This window comes from Delphinapterus leucas, chromosome 17 (assembly GCF_059928025.1).
Source record: "Delphinapterus leucas isolate spDelLeu-1000000601 "Yukka" chromosome 17, BTC_Dleu_Yukka2, whole genome shotgun sequence".
NCBI lineage: Eukaryota > Metazoa > Chordata > Mammalia > Artiodactyla > Monodontidae > Delphinapterus > Delphinapterus leucas.
In genome coordinates this window covers 65,671,271-65,697,548 of record NC_143145.1, presented here as the reverse complement: position 1 = coordinate 65,697,548, position 26,278 = coordinate 65,671,271, and the positions used below count along the sequence as shown (strand labels likewise).

The 26,278-nt window shown below is 40.4% G+C and overlaps 1 protein-coding gene across 2 annotated transcripts; it reads right to left on the bottom strand.

Annotated features, from left to right (window-relative positions):
• Window positions 1-447: 447 nt before the first annotated feature.
• Window positions 448-25,461, bottom strand: PEX2 (peroxisomal biogenesis factor 2). Of its 2 annotated transcripts, XM_089899030.1 has the most exons (4): window positions 25,338-25,460; window positions 14,711-14,868; window positions 11,300-11,392; window positions 448-11,139 (listed from the first exon to the last, which is right to left on the bottom strand). In XM_089899030.1, the coding sequence occupies exons 3-4, from the start codon at window positions 11,373-11,375 to the stop codon at window positions 10,205-10,207; spliced, it is 1,011 nt and encodes a 336-aa protein (XP_089755156.1). In that variant the 5' UTR covers window positions 11,376-11,392; window positions 14,711-14,868; window positions 25,338-25,460; the 3' UTR covers window positions 448-10,204. The 2 variants fall into 2 exon arrangements, with proteins under 2 accessions (XP_089755156.1, XP_022451080.1); XM_022595372.2 differs by lacking the exon at window positions 14,711-14,868 and having other exon boundaries at window positions 25,338-25,461.
• Between the last annotated feature and the right edge of the window lie 817 nt (window positions 25,462-26,278).

Below are 26,278 nucleotides of genomic sequence, written 5' to 3'. Positions count from 1 at the left end.
ACTGCTTTCCTAGGATAGATTCTGAGAAGTGGAATTCTTGGGTCAAAAGCTATGAGTTATTTAAGGCTCTTCATTCATACTGGCAAATTGCTTTCCTCAAATATATCATTATTTGGGACTTCATCAATAATGAATAGTCACATCTGTATAGCATATTGTTATTCTAATTAGCATTTCTTTGATTGCTGGCCAAGATGAACATATTTTTATGTTTTTTAGCCATTATTATTTCCTTTTATGAGAATTGTCTTTTCATGTCTTTTTATTCATTCTTTTAAGGATGAGGATCAAGGACATTAACCCTTTATTTCATATAACTTGAAAATATTTTTCTCATTTTGTTGCTTGCCTTTACATTTTTGTGAATTTCTTTTCTTTTTGTAAAAGAAATATATATTTATTGTAGAAAATTTGGAAAATATAGAAAATCACATAGAAGGAAGTAAAAATTACTCCAATTCCCCTGGAGATAGCTATTACCAATATTTTTCTACAAATTCTTCTAGTCTTTTGTTGTGAATATAGATAAATATATATACATAAATATTTCATTTTTAGGAAAATATAATATTTCACATTTTGCATGTAAGATTTCCAGTTTTTACTCTAGAATATATAGTGAACACCTTGCCATGTTATTAAATATTCTTTTATAGCATGATTTATTTGACCTATTTCCTGTTGGAAATTTTTGGTTGTCAGCAATTTTTACCATAGTAAATAGGAATGAATGTCCTGGTAAATAAATCTCTCCAACTATCAGTAGTATTAAATAATAGAATTATAATTTCTTGTGAAAAAGGAGACATATTTTAAAAGCTTCTGATACATACAACCAATCTTTTCTCTGAAACAATTTATATTCCTATAGTAATATAAGAAAATGCTCATTTCTCTATATCCTAACAATACTTGGCATGACTATTAAAAATGGCACTGCTAGAAAATGACTTTGACAATATGTAGGGTAAAATGAGCATCTCTGATATTTCACCTTTCCCTTGACATCCATTCTTCTATTCATTCCACTAATAATTAGTGAGTCCCACCACAGACCAGGCACAATGCTGACTTCTAAGAAAACAGTAATACCCACTCCTCTTCCTGAATCATTATCTTCATTTCCTGGGTCAAAAGAAATTCTTGGCATGTACTTTTCCTCTCAAGTATCTAAGTATCTCAAGGATACATTGTATCTCCCCTATTTCTCAATTATGGTGCAGTTACTCAAATAGGACATTCTGAGCAGTGTCTGCTCTATTTTGGCCAGTACTCTATAGGATAGTTCCATCTGAGTAACTTTTTTTTTTTTTTTTTCTGATACATTCCTGAATTTTGTTGAAATCCATGTAATACAGGAGGTATGGACAAACCAGTTGAACAGTGAGCCTCTGGGAGAAATTGTGAAATAAAATTGAAAAGCAATTTCATATTACAGAAAGGGGATAGATTTTGAGTAAGAAAGATCTTAGTTTTCACACCTGCACTGTAACTTTGGACAAATTACTTAGTTGCCTCTTTTGTGAAGTGTGGCTTGTATAACACTTTTCTCATTGAATACAAAATTCTCGAAAAGTAACCACAGAGCAGAGCTAAGAATTTTTGGTATGTTTCGACCAAACTTTGTTGCTTGGGCTGCCTCATTTCAGTAGTCTTATCTCTAGCTTTGCTGCCCTGTGTCTTCTGAGGAATCCTTAGCCTTCCCTGCTGGCACTGGAAGGTGTGGATCTCCACTTGAGGTTATTAATGTGTGCTTTCTTCTCTAGACAATGCCTTATGTTATGAACCTACCTTCGCCCTGCTCAAGCGCAAACCCCTGCTCTGACTGGACCCTGCTTTCCCCAGTGATAGTTTTCAAGGAAACCTATGAGCTCCTTGTGGACAGAAATCATGTCCTGTGTTTTCTCTGTATTTTCATCCTCAGTGCTTACCTTGCACAATGTCTGGCACCCTGCAGGTGCTTGATGATTATCTATTCAACGACTATGCATCTGAACTTGGATGCTAAAGGCTCATGTGTTAAATCCCAGGAGTAATTTTATTTTTCTCTTTTGAATGCCTTTCGTTTGTTTCACCTGAAGATATCCTACATACTTATCAAGACTGAACCGGAATACCACCTTCCCTGCGAGGCCCTCCACAGGTCCCCGATGAAATAAATTACTCACTTCTCCATGCTCTGAAGCACTTTGTCTATTTACTCTCTTCATCTTCTCGTTTGGTAGACTCTGATCTCCTATTTATCTTTGGATTTCTAGTGCTCAGTCGACAGAAGAAAGAGTTCAATAATTGTTTGTCTGAGTTGGATGGAGAGGAAGGCTATGTTTAATTGTTCCTATGACTTCCAATTTCAGGTTGTATAAAGGAGAAGCCGATTTAAAACGCACTTGAAGGACAGTAAGTAAAAAGAGGCAATGTGCAATAATCGGGGAGCACAGGGGGTGAGGAGATAAACTAGGTTTGATTGGTGGTTCTGTAGTTTATGGGTGGATGTATAGAGACCAACCTTCCCCTTTCTCTGGCTCCCTCTGGTCTCTGCCTGGTGCCAGCAGAAAAGCCACTAGAAGTGGCAGCACATTCCATATAATTCAGCAAATTAGAAATCATGCTCTAACTTTAGAGACATCCATTGATGCTAGAATTCCAGGCACCATGGCAGACTCATGGAAGATATTTATACTTTTCAAAACACACTTGGAAGCCCCTGCATGGAACTGTCCTGCTGAGACAAGTCCATGGGCCTTCCTTATGTAACTCATTAAAGGAAATATGTGGGTAACCAGAGCTGCAGTTGGAAGGCAGAGGGGTAAATAAGGACCAGCTTCAGAATCGAATTGGTTATCTTGAAAATCTGTCACTTCACCCTTGCAATACCTCATAACTTTGTGTTATTAGTAAATTTAATTATCATGCTTTTGATTCAACTTCTCAATCCAAAGATTGAGGTGTTTTTAAAAAGACTGGACTTTAATTTCCTAAGTTTTTTAGGAGATATTTAACCCTTTCCCTGTCAGCATTTCTGAGAAATGTTCATTTATCATATATGGCCTTAGACCATCACGGAATCTGCAGGCATTTTTTTCCCTCTTAACTCCTTATTTTATACCTGAATGCCCATTTTCCATTGATCAACTTTTTGAAACACCGGACAAAACTAAACTCAAGTATTGGTGGAGACAGTTTTCCCAAGAATCTCTGTCGGGAGCTCCATTTTTCACGGAAAGCCTCTTACACTCCTCCTTCACTGTGGGGAAGAGAAAGTAAACATTATGGAGGAAAAAGGATTTAGTCTTGGAAAAGTTTTGTTTCTCTCAGTATTTCTAGTTCGACCTTGGGAAAAAGGAGTATATGTTATTGTTTGCAGACATCAAGTAATCTGTGGGTTTTGAATTTTCTACCAGTTATCTATCCACGTGTGGAAGCAACATACGTGGGAAAGGAAAGAATAGGAGACTGATTACTTAATTTTTTTAAAAATAAAACTGATGAGACAGACAGCAAATGATATTCAATCCTATTAAAGAGACTAAGCACAGACCTTAAAAAAAGAAAAAAAAAATCCTTACATTCCTTGCATTGGGATTGTGTGATATGGTTCCACAATTCAGGGAGATTGGAAATTACAGAACATCTGCAATGAAATTGGTTTTCTGTGGAAAACTGATGAATCACTTACTGCCAATGACTAGAAGAAAAAGCACTTGTTTATGCCCTTATGTAATGAATTTTTATGAGGTGAAGTTTGCTGCTTATAAAAAATACACTTTAAGCTGCTGTAGATGTAAAATAATAGAATTCAGAATTCAGAGCAATGCATTACTGCAAAGACAGTCACTGGCAGAATATTATCTGCTTACAAAACACCAAAACAGGGCTATTACTTCTATAATGGAATTAAAAAAAAAATCTCATCTACCCAGTTGTATTCTAGAAGAAAAAGTATTTAAAGAGACATAGCTGAAATTGACAGCTCCAAAATTGCATGTATTTTCAAAGAAATGTTATTAATTCTCTTATTGTGCTCCTGAATTCCAACTGTTTTCCCCTCAAAGCAAGAATACCACAGAACATTTTAAATTAAAAATGGCACTCCTAAGACTCACCACAGAGACAAACTGGGGGTGCTGGCCTCTCTATGGTGTTACAGAAATGCATGTAGAAATCTTCTCACAATAATACCATTAGTTGCTCTGCTCGATGTTTGTTAAGGGGTTCATGATCAAACCCCAAACTCTCCTGCCTTCTTCAAACACTTACTGAGCACTTGTATTGTGCCGGTCACTGTTTTCGGCTGCAGTGTCACAAAACAATGAGCAAGATACAGTCTCTATCCTCACTGAGCTCACAGTCTATTTTGCCATTTAAGAAAGAGAGTCATCCAATTGAAACTGAGGAATATTCTGGTAGCTTTGAGAAGGGGCACTAAGAAATACTGCACACAATACTGGATGGGGGTCCTTACTCTCAAAGAATTTATTTGCCCTTTGTACTTGGTCTGGAGCTAAGCATTTTTAAAGCAAATGACCATACTTTTCATGAGTGGAAAACAATCGTGGTGTTTTATAATTTTTGCTGATTAAAAAGGCACTCTTAAAAATTGTTGGCGATTTGAGAGAACAGAGGCTGCCAGGAGAGGATGGCATTTCCAGAGTGCTTAGGGAATATGTTTACCAGGGAGCTGTCCCTGACACCTCACAGGACGGTAAAGTCTCTGGCTCCACTAATTCAGAACTGTGACTAGATAAAGTCTCAGCTGAAGTTCAAGCTTGCATTATGTCTTATTGGCAACCAAACCATAAAAGTATCTCAGAAATGTCAGCATTTCTGTGTCCACATCTGGAAAGAATACAAACTCCTGGGTCAGAACCTGCGTCTTGACTCTTAGTTGAGGACATATGGTCATCTTACAGGCTTAGGTGAATTGATAATATAAAGTATTTATGTCAATTGTTTTGATCTGGTGTGCTAGTTCTAGATATTTTAAAGTAACTAAACGACATTCACTTACAAATACTGTACATGCATTTGTAAGTACCATACAAATACTTTTGGAAAAGGGAGTGGGAACTCTACCTTTTTGTTGCCTACATATTTCTAAGTGCTTGAAAAAAATGTATATGCTATATGGAGTGAGAGATTTAATATGTAATTTATAAATGCATTAAATAATTCAGACTCTTTTAAGAGTTGTGGGTGGTTGGCCATAAAAAGGGCAGACTATTTATTGTAATGCAAAAATAGCTACTCTAAGGTTTTTAGGATCTTGTATCTCCTAAATTCATATAGTTAAAGGACTTGTTTACTAGCTGTACAGATGTTTACCTTTGAATTGAACTGAAACAAAATTGGCCAGGAGATTTTAAAGAAATAAGTAACTTGTTTTGGTGTACTTAAGTATTGCATGCTCACTGTAGAAAACTGGGGAATACAGAAAAAGTATAAAGAAAAAAATCAAAATTGAATTATTTATTGTAAGTATATGTGCCTGTTTATCTCATAGTTGAGATCATATTGTACTTAATAACCTACTTCTTTCTTCATTTTAATATTATATTGTAAGCACGTTCTCATGTAATTAAATGTATATTTTTGCATAAATTTTTTTTCCATGGTATTTAAAACATTGTGTTAATTAAATAGCTCTACCATTTATTTCCCTTTTGTTGAACATTTGCGTTGTTTCACATCTTTATTATGAATAGTGCTATACTGAACATCATTTCAATAAATCTATATCTAAAATCTTATCGTTTCCCTGAAATAGATTCTTAAGGTCAATGGATATAAACATGTCCACGTGTCCACATCCATCTGATTTTAAAATCAGCTTTACTTCCATAGATTTATGTTTTATTGGTTCTGGGATTTCAGCATGAACCAAACCTGTTAATGAGAAGTTACTTTACTGCTAATGAGAAGGAAAGAGAACTACCCATTTAATACTGTACTCCCTGGCCTCAGGAGTGAGTTGGTTTAACCTCATTTGACTTGTTTTAATTGCCAGAATAACAACTCAAGGCAGGATTCCATGAAGGCCCTTGTATAAAATTGTATTTACTTTTTTTTTTTAATGACATTTTAAAAACCATACACTTTTTCTTGAAAACATCGAGAGAAAATAGGACCAGTTAAATATCGAGAGAAAATTACGACCTGGAAACATAAAGGCCTATTCTGTCTTGTTACATAATGTACATACTCTTTGAAGGAAAAAAAAACATATACGAGAAATACTTGCCAAATTACTTGTGGTGATGAGTACAAATGTACACTACACACTAATTTTGGCTGCAGAGAACCCTGGAACATCAGTCCTATAGACAATATGGCCTATTGGTTTGGCTAAAACGTCTGTTTGGAATTGTTCTGTTGCTGAAAACATCTTTTCTTAATAGAGTAACACTTCACTTACTGAGCGCTGTTAGGAAAAACAGCTTCCAAAGGAATCAAGGTTTTGCCTTTGAGTGCCAACACATTCTGAAGGCTTCCTCAAATACAGCAATGTTAATGTCACTGCCTCCTTAACCAACTGATACAGATTGTAAAGTACTTTTATTGATGATCCGAGGTCATTTTTTTAAGCCACAATTACTATTCAGTTATTCTTCAGAGTCCATGTGTCCCTACTTTAAATGTTACCAGATTAGGGTTTTTAAATTCTTTTTTTCCATTGATACCAGGTTTTCTATTATTTCTTGTTACTATAAACATGCTTGCTTTTTACCAGTGTTCTCTATCTCTCGTCTGTTATTTTTCATCTGTTGGTGAAAGTTCATTAGAAATCTATTCAAAATAAAGCAGCCCCTAATGGGAACTCAAAGAACTACGCCATGGGTAGAGCTTTGGTGCATGAAATCTATGAAAATCGGTTTGAATTTCTCAAGGCTTTGCTGGCCTTGGCCATTTCAGATAGTGATGCCAGTATGTACCACAAACCTAAAAGAAATAAGAATCGTGGCTTATTATTTCTTATTATTTCTTAGTATTTCTTATTATTATATACTGATTATTATATACTGATTATTTGCTGTAGCCTTTGAACTGGTTTTCTTGCTCTCATAACTCTTCACACATTATCATTGTGATCCTTTAAAAGAACGTAAGTTTGATGTCATTTCTCTGTTTAAAACCTTCTGGTGGTTTCCTCATCCTTAGAATAAATTCGGGTATCTTTTCACCCTGGCCTGCGAGGGCCGGCCCCAGATCCCCTTATCTCACTGCCTCATTTCCCACCTCTCTTGCTCGCTCTGATTTCTTGCTGTTCTTTGAACAGGTGATGGTCGCTCACCTGAGACCTTGGGCACTTGCCATTTTCTTATCCTCGCACCCCTTCTCTGCTTGGCTCTCTCCCTCTTTTCATTCAGATCTCTTCAAATTTCAGCTCCTCAGAGAGGATTTCCAGGAGCATGTAATTCAATACAGCGTCCCTTGTCGCTCTCCATTCCCTTAGCCTGTTTTATTTCCTTCAGAGTACTTCTCACATCTGAAATGATCTTACAACATGTGTTTATTGTCTATCACACCTCCAAGAATGTAAACTCCATGAAAGCCAGGGGTTTTGTTTTATTCATGAACACATCTCTGAGTACAGAAGAAGAATGCCTGTAGGGGCTCAAGAGATAATTTTTAGAAGAATGATATGTTATTTAATTCCCATTACAGTCCTAAGAGGTTGACATTACTGAATGCCCATTTCATAGGCTGAGCAAATTGAAACTCAGAGAAGTTAAATAAACCTGTCCATACCCCACAGCCGCTGAGTACTGAAGGTGGGGGAGCTGGGAACAGGGGAGTGGGTCATGCCTTGTGTTCGCTTGGAGGGATGTATTTTAGATACGATCACTGAAGCCACTTGGATACACTAAATACACAAGTAGCAAACCTGACTTGAGAACAAGTTGCACGGGAGAGAAAAGAAAAATGTTAGTGTGGAAGTTCTTATTTTCTCAAAGGGGGACACTCAGGGATGAACGTTAATGTAGCTAAATGCGACCCAGTTGTCGTGAACTTTGGGCCCTGAGGCCGCTGGGGGGTGGGAACAGAAGAACCAGGGTTCAGGTAAGTCTCCTGGCAGCCACAGGGCAGCAGGGACTAGATAGAGTCTGAGGCTGTCACAGCAGCTTGGCCAGCAAGGCCTGCGTCTCTGAGGGGAGGTGAAGCTCCCTGAGGCAGCACTAAGTGTACACCCACTGATGAGAAGGTGAATGCCAGCTGCCCTTAATGTGCTCTGTGCCAAATATCCTTAAAAGCAGGGAAGACAAAAGAAGGGAAACTATAAAGAAAAAAGACAGAGAGATGGGAGCGGTTGTGATACCCACTGGGGTAGCCACCGGCTCCTCCTTTGAGGATGGCCCTGTGGCCTCACTGTGGTGAGTCAGGTCTGCAGGCTGCCTCAGCCCTCAGTTCCTTCAGGGTCCGCCCTGGGTGCAGAGCTGCCAGGCCTGAGGTCATGCCCTCCCCTGAGCGGCCACATCCAGTGTCTGAGAGGTGGAGGTCAAAGGCCTGACTACTCTGGCCCCGGCTAGGACATCCTGAAAGACAAAATGCTCCAGAGATCTCCTCAGGGATGGCTGAGGCTGGCAGGCCTGGCTTACAGTTGTTTCCTCTGCTATTCCTGCTTCTTCACCATTTCCTTTCACAGGCGTGGATCCCTAATCACTATCTTGTATTGATACTTCTAACCCTTTTCGACATCTGTTTCTGCAGAACCCAACCTGTGGTGTCAGGTTTCATCACTGGCTAACAAGATGTCTCTTGGTACACTGGAACCCAGAGGCAGCCTCTGGCTATCCAATGATGAGCAGAACAGCCATAGTCTCTGACCTCATGGGGTGTTATCAATTAGTGGCGGTAGCAGATGTTAAATGAAGAAAGAAAAAAAAAATTGTACTAAGTGCCATTAGGGTCTGTAGAGAAGAAGAAAACCCTATAATATTGACAACCGTTAGTTAGCGTAGGTGTATTGTGTTTTCATGTTAAAATTATGACAATGTGGGCACCTACTCAGAATTCGCTATCAAAATAACACCATAACAAAATTGTTGGTAGAACAAAATCTTGTTAACTTTATTTCATCCTTTCAAATCTGCAGTCTCAGACGACCATTTATTTATAATGTCCTTATCAAAGTAGATCACTGGTAAAATAAAGACTCCAGGATATAGAAGGCAAAGGGAGATTCTAGTTGGGATCTACTGCTTTCCCCTTTCTGGTGGCCACCATTCTCCTAAGAACACCTGTGGTGAACTGCTTCCTGTCCTGCTTCAGGTGCATGGGGTGTTCGTGAGGGTATGTCACCCACATTTGAATGATCAGGAGCAGTATTTCTCCATCCTGGTTTAGGAATGTGCACATAATCTCAGGCTGACCAATAACTGTGAGCTCCTGGACTTTGCCAGAACTATTAGGCAAGAAGCTCTCAGGCCAGTGGGATCAGAAAGCTGGTAAAACGGAAGTCTGGAGCTTCTGGTGGCCGTCGTTTGGCCGGAGAATGAAGCTGACTGAATCCTTTAAAAGCTGGCTTCAGAGAAAAACTTAAAATTACAATTGACACATCAGATCTGAAAGTTTAAAACAACAGGTCTTACTATTGTCATTTTATGATGTTATGGTGTCATTTCTGAAAATAAATGCCCACTCATCTCAGAGTCACCACAATCTTTTATTTTTAGAGTCTAACCTCTTTCCAGGAAGTAGTAGAATGAAGGAGCATTCTTAGTGGTCATTTGATAAAAACTATCCATTATTCTTTTTTTTTTTGGCGGTATGCGGGCCTCTCACTGTTGTGGCCTCTCCCGTTGTGGAGCACAGGCTCCGGACACGCAGGCTCAGCGGCCACAGCTCACGGGCCCAGCCGCTCCACGGCACGTGGGATCCTCCCGGACCGGGGCACGAACCCGCGTCCCCTGCATCGGCAGGCAGACTCCCAACCACTGTGCCACCAGGGAAGCCCTATCCATTATTCTTGACATTAAAAATTAAATGCAATGATTAAAAAAAAATAATATGTTACCATTTATATCATATGTTTAGAATTATGTGGTTTCCAGTGTGAGCAGAATTTAGTCGTGCCTGGAAAGGAACAGAGGGCAGTGGCTGAGAAGCACATGTCCTCATAAGACATACCTAAATAGTATCCTTAGGATGATTCATGCTAAGGATTTAGACAAAATACAGTTCTCCTCAGAGGAAACAATTTTAGCTTCTAAAGGGCATTCACTTCTGTCATCTCGATTCCTGATTTCAGTGGTTGCAGGCTGTGGACCTCTGTGCCGCACTTAGGACAAGCAAAGGACGCATCATATAAGAAGCTACTCTTCACACAGTAGTAACAGAAAACATGCTCGCAGCCTATGGTGTGAGGCATGGTGGGCCACTCCCCACACAGAGAACACTGTCTGCCGCTGGTGGCCAGCGTGCTGTCACTGCTTGGAGCTCTGGTCAGAGGGATACACCATGAAGAGAGCTTGGCTTTCAACTTCTGGATACTGACAAGTGGTAAGAGGAAAATCAGAAACTCGGCAAAGCTGTGCCAGAGGAGTTCTCTATTCATATACTCAAAGCCTACTTCCCGGACATTTTGGGGCCTGCAAAACACAGAACGGATGCCCAGCAGACGCTCGGTCAAAGTTGCGAACTTGCCCCTTTGAAGGAAAATCAAGAAATTAATCAACCTGCCCAGCTTCAAAAGTCCAACCACGAGATTCATGCACTGCTTGGCTTTCCTGAAGGATGCTACGTGACGGTTTCGAAACAAATCGTAGCATCGTTCTTCTAACCACTTCCCACCGATTGTACAGACGGCATACCACAGCTTTTGATTTTTGCTCAGTGGCTGGTATCTCAGGTTTGGGGAAAAATCGTTCTTGTACTGAATATTCAAAACTGACTGTCCCACGGTGGCATTTTTAGAGTAGATGGTGAATCTCCATAAGAAAAGCCACAAGAATGCTTTCACCTCTGGTTCAAAGCGGGCTAACAGCCCTGGCTTAAATCCATGAAAGCACTGAGTAAACTGGGACCAAACGAGTTGCTCCAGGGCCTTGTTTAGTTCAAGTGCATCCAACTGGCTTATTCTTAGCACTCTGTTTGTCCGCTTCATATTCTCATCTCTGGAAGCCATGCCTTCTCTAAAGGTCTCTAGGAAAAAGTACAATTAGAAACCATCATCAAACAGTTGCAATCTTGTACTGTCTTCTCGACTTACACTTGGAAAACTGTGACACACAAATGACACAGGACACAGAGGAGATGGGCTTTCAGTAGCATCAAAACAGCACAGTAAACAGTCACTTCTTACTTGGAACTTCTTCCTCTTTCTTCTCTCTCTCTCCTCCCTCTCTTCTTTCCTTTCTTCTCCTATCTTTTCTTTCCATTCTTTTTTCTGGCCCTCCTAATCAAAGGAATAACAAGTTTTAGCACGTTGCATCTTTTTTCCACAAACTTTCCCCTAGGTAGTCCTCCTGGGTCAGATATTTTAAAGGGAGATGATAAAATCCTGAGGCTAACAGTGATGAGGCTGAATAATAACATGACCTATTAAATACACGAACTTAATAAATACAATGAACTACGCGGAACGTTGCAATGGATGGTAAGTCAAGATCTCAGTTTAATTTCCAGCACTTCTACTGACTCTGAAGGAATATTTTCAACAAGTCATTTAATGTGTCTCAAGAACATTTTACATTTGTAAAGGAAGTTAGGAGAAAACAAAATTAACCAGTAAGTATTTATTATTCTAGCACACACTCATAGAAGATAAATAGTAGCACAAAGCAACATGAATGCAGCAATGTCATTATTAAGGTGCACATACAATTTTCTAAGAAAAAGAAACTATGATGTAAAAATAGACACTGAGATCATTTCATAAAAACACTAAGGAAACAAATAGGTGCTATAGGGATAAAAATCTTTTAAAATGAAATAGAAACAAGCTGATTAATGGTTAGCTGGGCATGACTGACTCATTCAAAATGCATTTATTAAATGCCTATTTTGTGCAAATCAATGAGATTAAACCACCCAGCAGCTACTGTTGTTAAGGAGTTTAGAGATTCTACATTTTACTTTAGGTATTTTACATTTTATTAATGAACTGGAAGATCCAATATATGACAAGAAATCTCTTTAAATTTAGTTTCTAAAACAGGCCCTCAACACACAGAGCTGGATCATGATCTCTGGGCCATCAAAAGGCCTTTGCAAGGCCCGAGGCACTAAGGGAGCACTGAGCTACAGATGGAGGCAGGGATCCCGGTGAAGTTCACTGTCACCAACTGTGCAGCAATTGTGACCTTGGTCAAGTCACTTCACCATGCCTCTGCTTTGGTTTCTTCACTTACAAAACTAAGGACCGGAGACAAAATGACCTCTAAAGTTCTTTCAAATTCTATTATATTTTTTTACAAAATTATACAAAAATAAACAAAAATGACTACTAAATAATAGGTGGTTTAGTGCTGTTTTCTTCTCAAACCAGATCCATGACAGGAATGCTTCTCACTGATAAATAGGGTGGGTGATCTCAACTTTTTCCCCCTTCCTGCAGCTCCCTCAAGACTTGGCTTGGCAGCCTATAAGCTACAACAGTGGGGATTTTGGCTGCAAGTTCTGTGCAATCCTTGCCTCACACTAGCCAGGAGCTACAGGAAAGAAACAAGGGGATTAGGACAGAGTGCCCTTTCTTCTCTGTTTTTCTAATCCATTCACGACTCTATCCCCTCCCAGCCTTTTCCTCATTCTGGCTGCTCTCAGCTCCCGGCTGGATGACATCTAATTGGTCTATCTTACCTTTTGCGTCCTTCAGTGCATTTCCCACACGGCAATCCTTCTAAAACACAAGCCTCCCTAAACCTACCCCCAGGCTGCTTTCCTTCCTAATGCTTCAACCTCTAGTCACAAAGTGGCCCCCTCTCTTGTTCGCTAGTGGACATTTGCTGTCTGTTCCCGTCACCTGGAACAGTCTGTTCCCATTCTTTAACTGAAAAACTCACATGAGACTAAGTTTTTAAGTACTAGCTTAGGGACCACTTCTTTCTGACCCTCCAAATATGAGTTACCTGCCTCTCTAGCTGTTCCTTTAGCACCCTGTCCTTCCTCTTTCTTGGCCTTTATGTATTTACTGTTCGTAAACTACTTTTTTTTTTTTTTTTTCTGTACGTGGGCCTCTCACTGTTGTGGCCTCTCCTGTTGCGGAGCACAGGCTCCGGACACGCAGGCTCAGCGGCCATTGGCTCACGGGCCCAGCCGCTCCGCGGCATGTGGGATCTTCCCGGACCGGGGCATGAACCCGTGTCCCCTGCATCGGCAGGCGGACTCTCAACCACTGCACCACCAGGGAAGCCCCATAAACTACTTTTTAACTGTCTATTTCCTCCGCTAGAAGATAAGCCCTGTTGCGAAGATTCAGTCTTGTCACAGCGCAGTGCCTGATACACAGACCGCCTCCTGCAAATACTAGATGAGTGGAGTAGTGAACACAAAAGTCTAGGGTGGGTGAAGGGTAGAAAATACAAATTCCCATCCAAAAACCTTTAAAACTATTTCAAGTTACCACACCCAGACTGTTGATTACTACTTCTTTCAACATGTTTCTTGTGCATCTGCTGTTTCCCAATGAATGTGTCAGAGCCAGTGATAAAATGGGAGGACAGACACAGTCTCAACCCTTGCAGAGATTATAATCTAGTGAGTGGGAGGAGGGGGAAAGGAAGAGGGTGCTGCACAAAATAACACTCAGGCAATTACAATAAGGTGTGATAGGTGATGTGCAAGGGGAACTTCAGAACATTTTGCTTGCAACTAGACCTCAGAAGGTCCAAGAAGGCTTCAGGGGGGAGGCAAGATCTCTGCAGCTACCTGAAGGATCGGCAGTGTCAGGCAGATACAAGAAGGTAAGAAAACCACTCCAACAGAGAGAACGCTAGGTGCCAAGGACAGGAGGGGTCAGGACAAAAGATCAGGCCGGAAAGGAAAGCAAAAGACGGAAGCTAAAGGCTCTAAAAGCCGGGTTGAGAAGGCTGCATTTTATCAAGAAGGTAATGGGGGAGCCACTGCATGGCTGTAAGCAAAGAACTAATCATTGCATTTTAGACAGCTTGTTCTGGCCACATGGAGAATGGATCAGAGGCTGAAAGGCTGGAGGCAGAGAGACCAATTAAGATGACTGTTAACATGATTTAGTGAGAAACTAATGATGGTCTAAATTAGAAAGGTATCAATGGGGATGGAAAAGCAGGTACCTTTGAAAGCTTGGAGGTGGAAGAACGGACACGACTTAGTGAGAAGTAAGCCAAGAATAACTGACTTGAGTAATGAAGTGGATGGTAGTCCAATTCTCTGAAATAGGAAACACATGCAGAGATATAGATTTGAAGGGAAAGATAATAAATCTGTGTAGTTTTAGAGATCTGAGGCTCCTGTGAGACAGCTAAGTGGAAAAGCTCAGTAGGCAGTTATGGGGATATGACAGAGAAAATCTGGGTGGAGATTTTGAGTGTGAGCCCCCTCTCATGGGACCAATCTATTTTAAATTTACTTGATCTATTTAAATGCTACGATCAGGAAGGCAGTGGTCTAAAGATAGGTAGATCTTGTCCATTTACAGCACATTCGACTTTCTTTGTAACAACGTCATCTTATTCTCATGGTTTCCTACTCCAGCTACTGTGGCATTTCATGGGTTACGTTCACTGCTAACACAAACCTTTGGCCTTTCAATCTTTCTCTGCTGGGGTCTTCGCATCACACTCCTGTAGTCTCTTGCTGTGCTTCTAGTCTAGCGCTCTTCAAACCTCAGCACTCATCATGCGGAGGCCTTGTTAGATTGCGTCCCTCAGTTCCAGATTTTCTGATTCAGTAGGCCTGGAGTGGGAGCCAAGAATTTGCATTTCTAGCAAGTTCCCAGGTGATGTTGCAAATTACTGGGCTAGTCCATTTCCAAGCTGAATTCATAATTTTGTGGTCATATCTATCACCCATACAGCTCAATGCTGCATGCTGGTCTTCCCACTCATTTCTGCTTGGTTTTCATTCCTAGATCTACAAAGGCTCTTACAAATCTTCACTGATTCAGGCTTTCTCTTTCTGCTATTAAGTAGTCCTTGTGAGACTGAGACCATTCACAGATTCCACAATTTCTATGAACATCAATACATCCTAGCCCTGCCAGATGCCTGGGATGCAAAGATAAAGTCTTGTCCTGGCTCTCACTTTAAAGATTCCCACCAAGGTCTGCACAAGGGAAGCAGGCAAGGTGATGGACAAGTCAGGCATTAGCAAAGGTAGACGGTATTGCAAGGTTCTCAAAGACACTCCATAAATCTTAAAACTATCTCAATAGAAAAGAATCCCAAAATTTATGTAAAAAATCATCAGTGATTATTTTTCTCACTTTCTTCTGCAGTTTACAAATCTTCTCTAATTAACATAACATTTATGTAATTAAGAAAAGAAAAAAACTAAAACATTATTTGAAAAACCTCATAAGCAAACCAAACTCTATAAAGTTATTTATTCTTATTTACCAAATCATGTCTTTTTTACCTCATTATAGCCCCTGGGATAAAGTACAAACTTCTTAGACCTAACCTAGCTCAATTCTGTCTCCATCTCTGTAACCATACAACCCATTATTCACCAAAGAATTTTTAATTGCAGACTATCCTTCCGTCCTGCCTTTGTACCTTTTCTCATGTACCTAAAACACTTACCTTCCCCAGCAACTCCTCCTACCTCCCTCAACCATCTGCCCTTCACATTCCAACCCAGTTACAACATTTTCCACGAAACCTTCATAATTACCTCCAACTCCCATTGTCAGCATTTTTAACTCTGACAACAATTGTCCGTGTCACATGCTTGAGCGCTCAACTCCTTGTACTGTGATTTCAGTAGTGTGAATACATCTTCTCTCCCTAACTTGACCATAAACTAGTTAAGGGAAAGTGCCTCATACTTGCTTCTCAAAGTGCTTGCCACCCACAAAGTGACTCTGATACCTAACTCAGTTTTCCTCATGCAAAATTCTGTAAATCCTTCAGGATAGGTGGGAATACAGTATATGGAACTCTTCAACTGTGACAGTATCAACAACTCGGCGTCTTCCCCAGGTTTCGTATTCTGTGGTTAGCAAGATAGGGGAAACTCTCTTATTCGTAAAAGTACTCCTGAAAAAGCTCGGATCATACTGGACATCGATATCAAGTCCAACACTACGAGTACCCTCCCCTCACCCCTTCCCTGCCCCCAACTTAAACTGGATGGATTGCTATTCTTCTCAGTTGAGGGTCAGATGAGAAGGATGGCTTGTGTTAGAGCACCAGTTGTGCCAATTTATGTATCTTCAGATATTAGAGTCACAATCAGTTCTTAGTAATCTTACAGAATTTACCACAAAGACAGGCACACAGTAGTTGCTTAGTAAAGATTTGCTGATCCCATATGAAGTGGAATGAGTAGTTTGGTAGTGAATCTGTACTGACTGAACATTGCTGAGAGCATCTAGATGAACTGGAGGTTGAGGAGACCTATCTCTTCTCAGGTCCCTTACTTGTATGTAGGGAGAAACTGCTCAGAGAGAGTGGCTTCTCAGAGGAATCATCTATTTCAACTTCCTCATTTCTGGAGGAATCATACTGACGGACATTTAGTAAAGACAGGAATTTTTAATGGCTGCCAGAAAAGAAAACTTAACACACTCTAACCAATCCAATATTTAACAATCCTTATTATCAAAAAATTCTTTCTTATCCCTTCTGTTACAGTTTAACTTTTTTTTTTCTTTCCTTTTCTTCGCCCCAGGCCTGGCCTCGGGGTAGATTAAGAACAGCTGGGCTCGATCTCCTCCCTACAAAAGACTCTTTACTAGAGCAGAAGACTATTATTAACTACTCTTCGGCCTTTGCTCTTCCAGATAAATAATTTGTTTCTCTGTTTTTTTTGTTTTAGATTTTAGTTTCCAACATTTTAGTCATTTTTGTGACTTCTTTTAGTTGTAAACATAGAACAGACACTGTCCATTATGCACCATAGTTTGTTAAAGTAGAATAGCCTTCCTATTGCTCTATATTCTTGTCTGGCAACTGTGACAGAGTAGAAAGACCAGATTTAAAATCAGATGGACTTGGACTCAAGTTCCAGCTTGGTCATTTAGTTGCTATGTAATCTTAAAAAAGTCATTAGCATCAGATTCTTCTAGAAGTTGGAAATGAACTACTACCTGACAATGTTGGTAAGATTAACACAGATAATGTTATGAAAGTGGTTTGGAAACGGGAAAGCAGTATTGTTATTGTACTATTGCTACTTGGGTTAGGGATGAGCATAAGAAGAAAAAGACTCGGTGGATTTTACCAAATCTCATTTCAAAAGACTGAAATCTTCATTATTACTCATCTAATACCTCAGTCGACCTGTGGTAAAAGAATTTTTTTTTTCCCCAGGAAATACTGACTACACCATTAAAACATAACTGGGGCAGTTACACAGTGAACATGATGGCACCTTGATGTGGGCATGTGTGGGGGCCGGACGGGAAGGGGAGAGACATGGTCCAGTGGAACTCATCACACCCTTTACTTGCATCTTATCTGAGAGGAGATGTTGGGGTGGGAATCCCGAGAGAACGGGGGTGGGTGCCAGCATGACCTGCTCTCTGGGCTGTTTCACCCGCATCCACGTGGCTGTGCCTGTTGATCCGGAAGCAGAGAAACCTCCAGAATGCACACCAATAGCACCTGACTCTACGGTGCTTCGCTGAACAGGGCCTGATACAGGCAGTCCAAGACGGGCATCCAACCTTGGTTCCTCACCAACACACTCCATTCAGTTCCTCCCCGCCCCGCTGCCTTCTGGCAGGTCAGTTATTCTAGAATACTGGCTTTAGAGAAGGGCAGTGCTCAAGGGTAGAAGAAACTGATGAAATTGAAATAACTAGAAGTTCCATTCATCTGATTATAGAACTTCTTCCTTCCACTGTCATACAATAATATTTGCCCATAATGGGTGTAGAGCACAGAAAAATGCCATAAGTGCCTTAAAATCACATAAAGTTATTCTCAGTCTAATGTAAGAAGTTGGTGTTTCAGTGAATTCGAATTCTCTGACAAATGGCTACTCAATTTAACCAATATTTATGGAGTGCCGACAAAATGCTGGGCATTCTCCTAGGTACCAGGGATCCGGTCCAAATAGTTAAGTCTCAGTTAACTTCTTTTTAGTCAAGCATTTCTAAAGAAATAGGATGCTATGGTAATCAAGACTAGCCATTGATCTCTGAAGCAAAGAATGGATCTCAAAATAGGAAAACACTATAAAGGGTCACAAAGCTCCCCGGGGCAGAAAAGAGAAAAATTGCATATAATGTTGTGCAAACTCCAGAAATATGCAAGCACTGACACTGGCCATGGTCTATCTGGGAAACACAGGGATGGGTTCCAACAGGAGCTGCGTCCTTCATTATTTAATTCCCATCAACGTCTTTGCACTTGTTAGGAAATAAAGAAAAAAGTCGCCTGCTGTGACCAGAGCTTAAGGGCTTGGCAGGAGAGACTGGCTGAAGAGTCAACACCCTGCAAAAAGACCCTGTTTTAAGGAAATTGCATTGATTTTGTAGCCATGAGTAATCACTGAAGAGACATAACAGGATATAAATTTTAAAAGATTAATCTGATGGTGGAGTTCAAGAAGTTGAAGAAAGGGAAAACTGCAATTCTGGAAGACCAGTTACAGGACGACTTTTTTTTTTTTTTTTTCTTTTTGTGCGGTACACGGGCCTCTCACTGTTGTGGCCCCTCCCGTTGCGGAGCGCAGGCTCAGCGGCCATGGCTCACGGGCTCTCAACCACTGCGCCACCAGGGAGGCCCCAGTTACAGGACTTCTGCAACCTTTCAAGGGCCTTAACTAAGGTGCTTGTTAATAACTTTCTGAACAAGTCATAGTAATTTAACTTGCTTCACTGACAACTATGAAAATAAAAAAGATTACAGTGTCCTCACATTTTTGAATCAAAAATCCCCAACTCTTCTGGTAAACCAATGCTTTCCTGACTCTGTTACATTGATCGCTAACCACACCCAACTATTGGTCAGTCTACTTCTACCTTCAAGAGTTTAAGTATTAAAAATCCCATATTATTGGTTCTTGTAGGTTAGCATCTAATTTCACAAAAGTAGGCTCAAACTTGACTAGTTAAAAAAAAATACAAGCTAATCTTTTTTCAAAAAAGTTGGGATTGTTTTGAATTGAAACAAACACCATCAGATTTAATTCAAATTGATTTTTCCAGAAGGCCAAAATCAGGTGATGCTTTTCCCTGCTCTGCCGTGAAACCTCATTCTTTTAATACACAATCCTATCAACCTCTTCCTCCCCACTCCCCATTTCCCAAACTATACTGAGTTAAGATTCTAAAAAGTTAACCCAGGGGGAAACATGTATGGCCATGCAAAGAGACTTATACAATAATTAATTAGAAGCATAATTGGCACTAAATAAATTAGTGTTTAGTGAAGGATACTGCTATGTTAAGGATATGTGAAAAAGAGGCTTAAGGCAAAAATCAAGACCAGATAAAAAGTATAGCACCTACGAGGGTTAGTGTCATTAACTTGTCACATAAATATGTTTAAGACAAAATGATCTAGCACTAAAAACTATTAAAAAGGTCTCCTGCTGGTATTTTATCACGAGACAGGTCACACTGCTTTTCTTTCACAGAGAAAAAAACAACTGAAAATTCGTTTACTAAGAGCAGCGATATATAACCTTATCCCTTAAATAACTCAGGCTTTCTTTTTAAGCTTTTCATTCCCCAAATAAAACTCTGTCATCTATATTGCATTCCAAAACCAAAACAAATGACTGTATCTCTCTAAAGAGGGAAGCAGCATTTTTCAGGATGTATTCCAGAGCTTTTATTGAGTATAGTACAAATTATGAATGAATATATTTTATTTAAAAATATGCTATTGACAGAAATCTCTCAATAATAATGTGGGTATTGTCAAGGGCCTGTCAATATTAATGTAATTATGATTAAGGGGATAACATGGATTTTTACCTATAATACCAAGTAACATCTCCTACATTACTGCTATCAATATACACATTATTATTGACCTGTTCCGAGATGCTCAGTACTAGATGTATTACCATTAGGCATGTTTGTCAATGCATACTGCCGACAAAAATTTTACACTTAAATTTACAGTCCTGTAAACTTTGTCAGCAGAAACACGTGATTCCCACGTAATTGCTAAGGTTTCAAATCCATCCATATGCACCCCCGCTCCCTGCCAGACTATCCTTTTCTAGATCCACAATAATCAACTAATTTTTAGTATAACAATGTTGCTACCACACTATCCTAAAGGTTCTAGTAATCAAAATGGATGAGACCATTTTTGCCTTTTAGGTTTTAAAAAAAAATTTTAATCAGCATTTCATATTAGGAGGTTATATGAAAAAAGTTCTATAACCCGAGATCTTAAGCTTTGAACCTATACCCTACTATTTTATTTCCTTTGTGTAGTCAGATAGATTTACTGTCCATTGTATTGAAATCAATACTAATAAATGGGACATGCATCAAAGAGAGATTTAACAGGACACTGATTCCCAGAACACATTTCAAACATGAGCAAAAGAGAAAAAGCTATGCTGGGACCCATTAGAACACAGTGACCTCTGGCACTGTGAACAGGCCTAGAAATCAACAACTGTAAGTTCAAATCCCACTTCTGCCACAGGCTTGCTAAGTGACTTGTCACTGCTCTTTTGTTCCTCTCTTTCATCAAATATGAACTAAGTCTCAATAGTTTACAGATATCTGATGATACAAATCCCAATTGTTCTCATTTGGATACAGACAAGACATGCAGAATTTGAAAATTCCCTTATGGACACTAGATCTCTGAATTACTCTTAACTTAAATGCAATCCTCATCAATTTCCAAATAGAATTTTTCTTTTTGGGGGTGCTAGTGGGTACGCAACAAAATGTCTTTAAAATATATCTGGAAGGATAAAGTTCCAAATAGTATACATTTCTCAAAAAGACGAACAATGATAAGTAACTTGCCCTAGCAGAGGGGAAATACTCTTTTTATTTGGAGAGAGTTGGGAATTCAACTCAAAGACTACAATCTTCAAGACTATAATTAGTCTTACACAATTGAGCACCTTACCTATTTCACTTATGGTTATTTCTCAAGTATCTACAAGTAACACAAAATACTTTTTTTTAAACCTGAGAACAGAATTGCCCATTACTTCGGCCTCACTTCACAAATACATTTTTAAGAAGACAGCACGGCACTCATCATCTTTTCTTTCAGAAAGTTGATACTTCTGAGTCTTTGAGAAAGAAAGCACATTGTGGAAATAAAGAGCAGATGTCTGAGTGAACGTGGGGGAGGGGAGTTAAACTGCTTCTGATTAGTTCTGTATTCTATCCCAGGTTTACCAACAGGCTGTGTGACTCTGGGCAAGTCATTTTACCACACTCTCTAGAATCCTTATAGGATTTTAGAAAACCTTGGAAGAGGAAGAGAAAAAAATAAAAGAACAGTCATTTCCAACTGCAGAAATGGTTCATGTCGAACATGAGTTTGGAAAAGGCTAGAGAAAGCGGAGAAATCAGAACGGTGGTACCCATGAGACAGACTCAATCCTCATGGAAAAAAGTAGCGAAGCCTGATGGAAGAGAAACCCAACCAATCTGTGAGTTTACAATTGCAGTAAACCTGTACCACTTACTTTCTGGTTATGAAGTGCTAATAAGCAACGACCACAGCTAAGTGTCCTTTGCAAAATTAAATATTAAATCATTTAATCCTTACAATATTATGAAAGAGGTTCTTTCAGTATTTGTGTTTTAAATCAAGGAAACTGAGGCACAGAGAGATGAGCTGGCTTGTATGAAAATCACACAGGCAGAAGTGGTGGGGCCATGCTCTGTACCAGCATCCTCTATGGACAAGGTGATGAGGGACCTAAAAGATGAACATAAACACTTCAGTATGGCACTGCAGGACATGCAGATGGGGCTATTTTAAGTGGCTAAGTACTAAGAGATGAAGATTGCAGGCATGAACTACAGCAAAAATTGCAATCCAAGGATGAACAAACAGCAACTACATGAAACTTACGGAGCAAATAGATCTTTAAGTACTCTATAAATCTGGAAAAAAACCTGAGGATATAATTGCCTAAGAAGAGAATTCTAACTGACTTTAAGATTATTGGAACACAGGTTTAATTGCACATTTTATGGCACTTGAGAGAATGTGAGAAGAGCCATGAAGGAACAGAGGTATTAGCAATGGAAAAGGAGGAAGTACCATGGGATACATACTATGTATGAGGCACCAGACATTTTCTTTACAGTTCTTTATCTCATTTAATCCTCATAACACGGTAAATATTAAGCCCATTTTAAGAAGTAAAAAATTAAGACAAGACTGACAACCTGTTTAAGGTCAAGCTGGCACCTAGTAAATCTCTGGTAAACACTAGAGAAATGGTGGAACACACAAAAGGAAGTTAGTAGTATGAGTATTTGGTAAGCCTGGATCAAATTCAATCCCACAGAGCTCGAAACAGAATTTTTCCCTCATGACCTTTCCGAACAACAGCCTACCAGTCAAGCTCTCAGGACCGTAGACAGGAAGAAATTCAAGGAATCTGGTAAAGCTGCCCGAGTTGCCTGGGATGCACCTCATCTACTTTCCCTGTCTTTCCGTGTGGTCAGAGAACCATTCAGAGAGACTCAATATCAAATCTGAACCAAAGGAATATGGGGGTGAAAAAAGGAGGTGCAAACATTCATTTAACTATTATGAACATACACCATAAACAAGGTAGAGGCAATGCCAACTCACCTGCCTGACACTGGAAAGGAATGGGTATACATAATCAAAACAGAATTACTCCAGAGCTCTTGGTTTTCATGTTTTTATAATAAGAAGAAAGAAAAGAAAACTGGGATGAAATTTTATCTCACCTTATTGACAGGCAGGTAAGAAGGAAGAGCTCTGGAAAATAAAATGAAACAAGATAAAAAGCAATGTAGAAAAGGGCATTTTGATTCCAAGGTGGGAAAAGGTTGGGAATTTAACAGCCCACAATGGGAAGTACAGAGGGTGCTAGAAATCCTCTTCCCTGCTTCCACGTCCACATCCAGAAATCACAGCGATGGCACTTGCAGTGCCAGGATTACAGATGTGGGGCAAGTGTGGGCAGTTTGGGGCTTTCCTCCTGAGGTCTCTTCCACCTTCTAAAGGAGCTGAGGAGGAACATGGAATGTTTAGAAACTGCTGTCATTTCGCAGTGAAGAGAAAAAAGGGAACGTCCAATTTGCTTCTAGGTTGTCCAACCCAGATAATCAAGGGAGGGAAAAAAAAAAAAGAGGCAGTGATTCAGAGCAGAACTTTCGTCCAGAAATAAAGATTGTGCATACTGCATACCTTTTCCTGTGCTAGAGGAACCGGAGCATGGTGGAGTGCAAGAGGCAAAGAAACTTAAAATATACTTGATGCTGTGAGGAAAACATGGGGCCAGGACTTGGAAATTTACTAGTAACGTGACGTTAGGTAAGACTGCTAACATCTTTATGGTTCAGCTACCAAAAATGGAAAATGGAAAACATCTACTTCCCTATTGCAAAGACTACTATGAGCTTCAAATATAAGCAAAAATTTTATGGCTAAAATTGTAAAAAGTAGGCGGAAAAGAGAAAAGGAAGTATGACTCTGATCAAAAAGAAAGAAACTTAAAATTTTTATCTATTAAATAAGGTTGAATATAGACAGGTTTGTGGATTTTGGTAATGAATTAACTGTGAACATATACACTTTATTGCTTAAAAAACTGTAATAATCAAAGGAATGCACCTTGAATACAAATGAAAAATTAACCAAAGAAACAAAATTTTAATGCTAGAAGGAAACAGATCATCTAGTCTAAAATATGAATTTAATCTTCCTAACGGGATCCCAGTTTTTCAAGCAGAACAGGAAAAATAGCTGTTCTTGTAAAATACTGCTGAGGGTCTGCTTGTTTCATCTCTCCTCTGCATGGCTCCAGTAAATTTCTACAGAAGTCCTCCTATGGAACAGTTTTAAAACCACAGATTGAGGTGCTACTCCTAATTTCTAAAAATGAGGAGAATAAGGCTAAGAGGTAGACCTGGTCAGGAGTTGAACTCAATTCTCTTGATATAGTCTAGCATGTTCTCTACTATGTCCTGTTACTTCTATTTTCTTTCCTTTTTTTTTTTTTTTTTCCTAAGGAAAAAAATAAGGGGTTCTCCTTTTAACTTGTAAATAATTCCTAATTCCACTCTCTCTTTTCTTCCAAATCTCTTTATAGCCCCAAACCATTCAACTCTAAACTTTCTGGGTACAAGTAATGGATAATATGGGCAAGATCAGGGAGAAGATAAAGTGAAAAAGAAAAAGGAAGAGTCAGCCATCCCAAGATTATCCTGTTCAGGCTTAACTAAAGGTAACTCATCATGGGAAAGTATTTAGACGACAAACTGTGGTGTGGATGGAGCCTCAGCCTCCCTGTAATTGCTTGAAACTGTCCAGGTATATAGTATTCCAGGGACATCAAAGAATACAGACGTGTTGTGAACGGTCAACAACTTGGTCTGATTCTGTGAACAGCCCTTTCACTAAATGTAGTATTTTTGGAAAATGGGACCTAAAGAAATAAGTAAACAAACAATGAGTTTTAATTTAAGGCCTCAGAAGAACAATGATTTTTACATTCTATCTCTTATCAGAAATCAATGTTAAACATAACACGCTCATCGCAAGCAATTTTCTAAGAAAATTCTCAGTAACTTTTTCTCCCCAAGAAAATTAAAACTGCTTTTGAGTTCATAGTCTTTCAGAAATGTTGGAAACTTAAGCATACTCAACTTTTTTGGTACCAAACATAACATTTTACATGAACCATCAGATATTAAAGTTTTGACCCTGAATAATTCTTAAGCCGTTCGTAACAGTTAAATCTCACTACCGCCAAGTGCCGGGAAAAGATTTCCAAGTGTGTGTCTAGAAAGTCACTTCGCAGAATGCAAAGGAGCTCAAGTCTAGCTGTGTTTCTTTTTTTCTTTTTAATGGTGCGATCCTAAGACTGTTTTTAGGAGTTTACGTTTGTCCCACTGCCTTTCCCCAAATCAGATTGTGACTGCCTCTTCCAGGAAGACAATACAACAGGGAAACAAGTAAAAGGCGACAATTACAAGGTCGTGAAACTCCACGCCCTCCCAGCTGTAAGCAAGACCTCAGGTCCGCACTCCGGCTCTCTCGGGCGACACTGACCTTAGGAGTCTGCGAAACGCCCCGCTCCAAGTAACTGTTCCTGAAACATTCTTTGGGAGGCTTGGCTTTTCCTAGCAGAACCTGGGCTCTCCAAGCTTCCGGAACTCGAGGGTTTACGTAGTGACGCAGCACCCGGAAGTGCCTGAAAAAAAGGGTAAACTAAACCAACGAGAACCACGCTTTAGCGCGCCGCGGAACAGCGAATGTCAATGTGCCGAAGGCCGAAGGGCCGAAGAGCCGAAGGGCCGAAGAGAACACCCGCGCGCGATGATTGGTCGGCGGGCAGTGGAGGAAATCCGTATCTGATTGGCAGGAGAGTGGCGAACGCGGGGGGGCCGCGCGTGGAGAGGCTTTGGTGTCAGGGGTCGCTGGGAAGCAGAGGCTCTCGAAAGCAAGGCTTTCCCTGCCCTCGGGCGCCGGCAGCTGGCCTCCGGACAAGCGCCGCCGAGTGGCGGCGGGGCGCCTCCGCGTCTCGGGGACTCTTCGCTTGCCCCGGGTGGAGGGCCCACCGCGGGATAGCTCCATTGGGAAGGGAGCCTCCGGCTAGCGCGGCAGCATCCGAGCTGGGGCAGTTTTGCGGCGCGGCGCTGCCTTAGGGGTAGGGGTGGGGGTGGGGCGGGGCTTGTTGGCCTCTGCAGGCTCTAGGAGGCAGGTGGTCCCGTCTAGTCGGCCATCCACCCTGCAAAATCGCGGCTCGGGAGGCCCTACCGGGCGAGCTGGACGCGCTCGCAGCATTGGGGGCCGTGAGCTCCCGGCCGCAGGCTCGGTGTGAATCACCCCAGAGCTCTTAGAAACACCGACAGCCAGGTCGCCCAGTTCTGGGGAAGTGAGGGGGGATTTCTAAGGACTGGGGCCCGACGGAAGGTATTTTTTGAGCGTTCACCAGGCAATTATGTGTAGCCGGCGTTGAGAATCGCCACTGCCTACTCATGGATGGCACT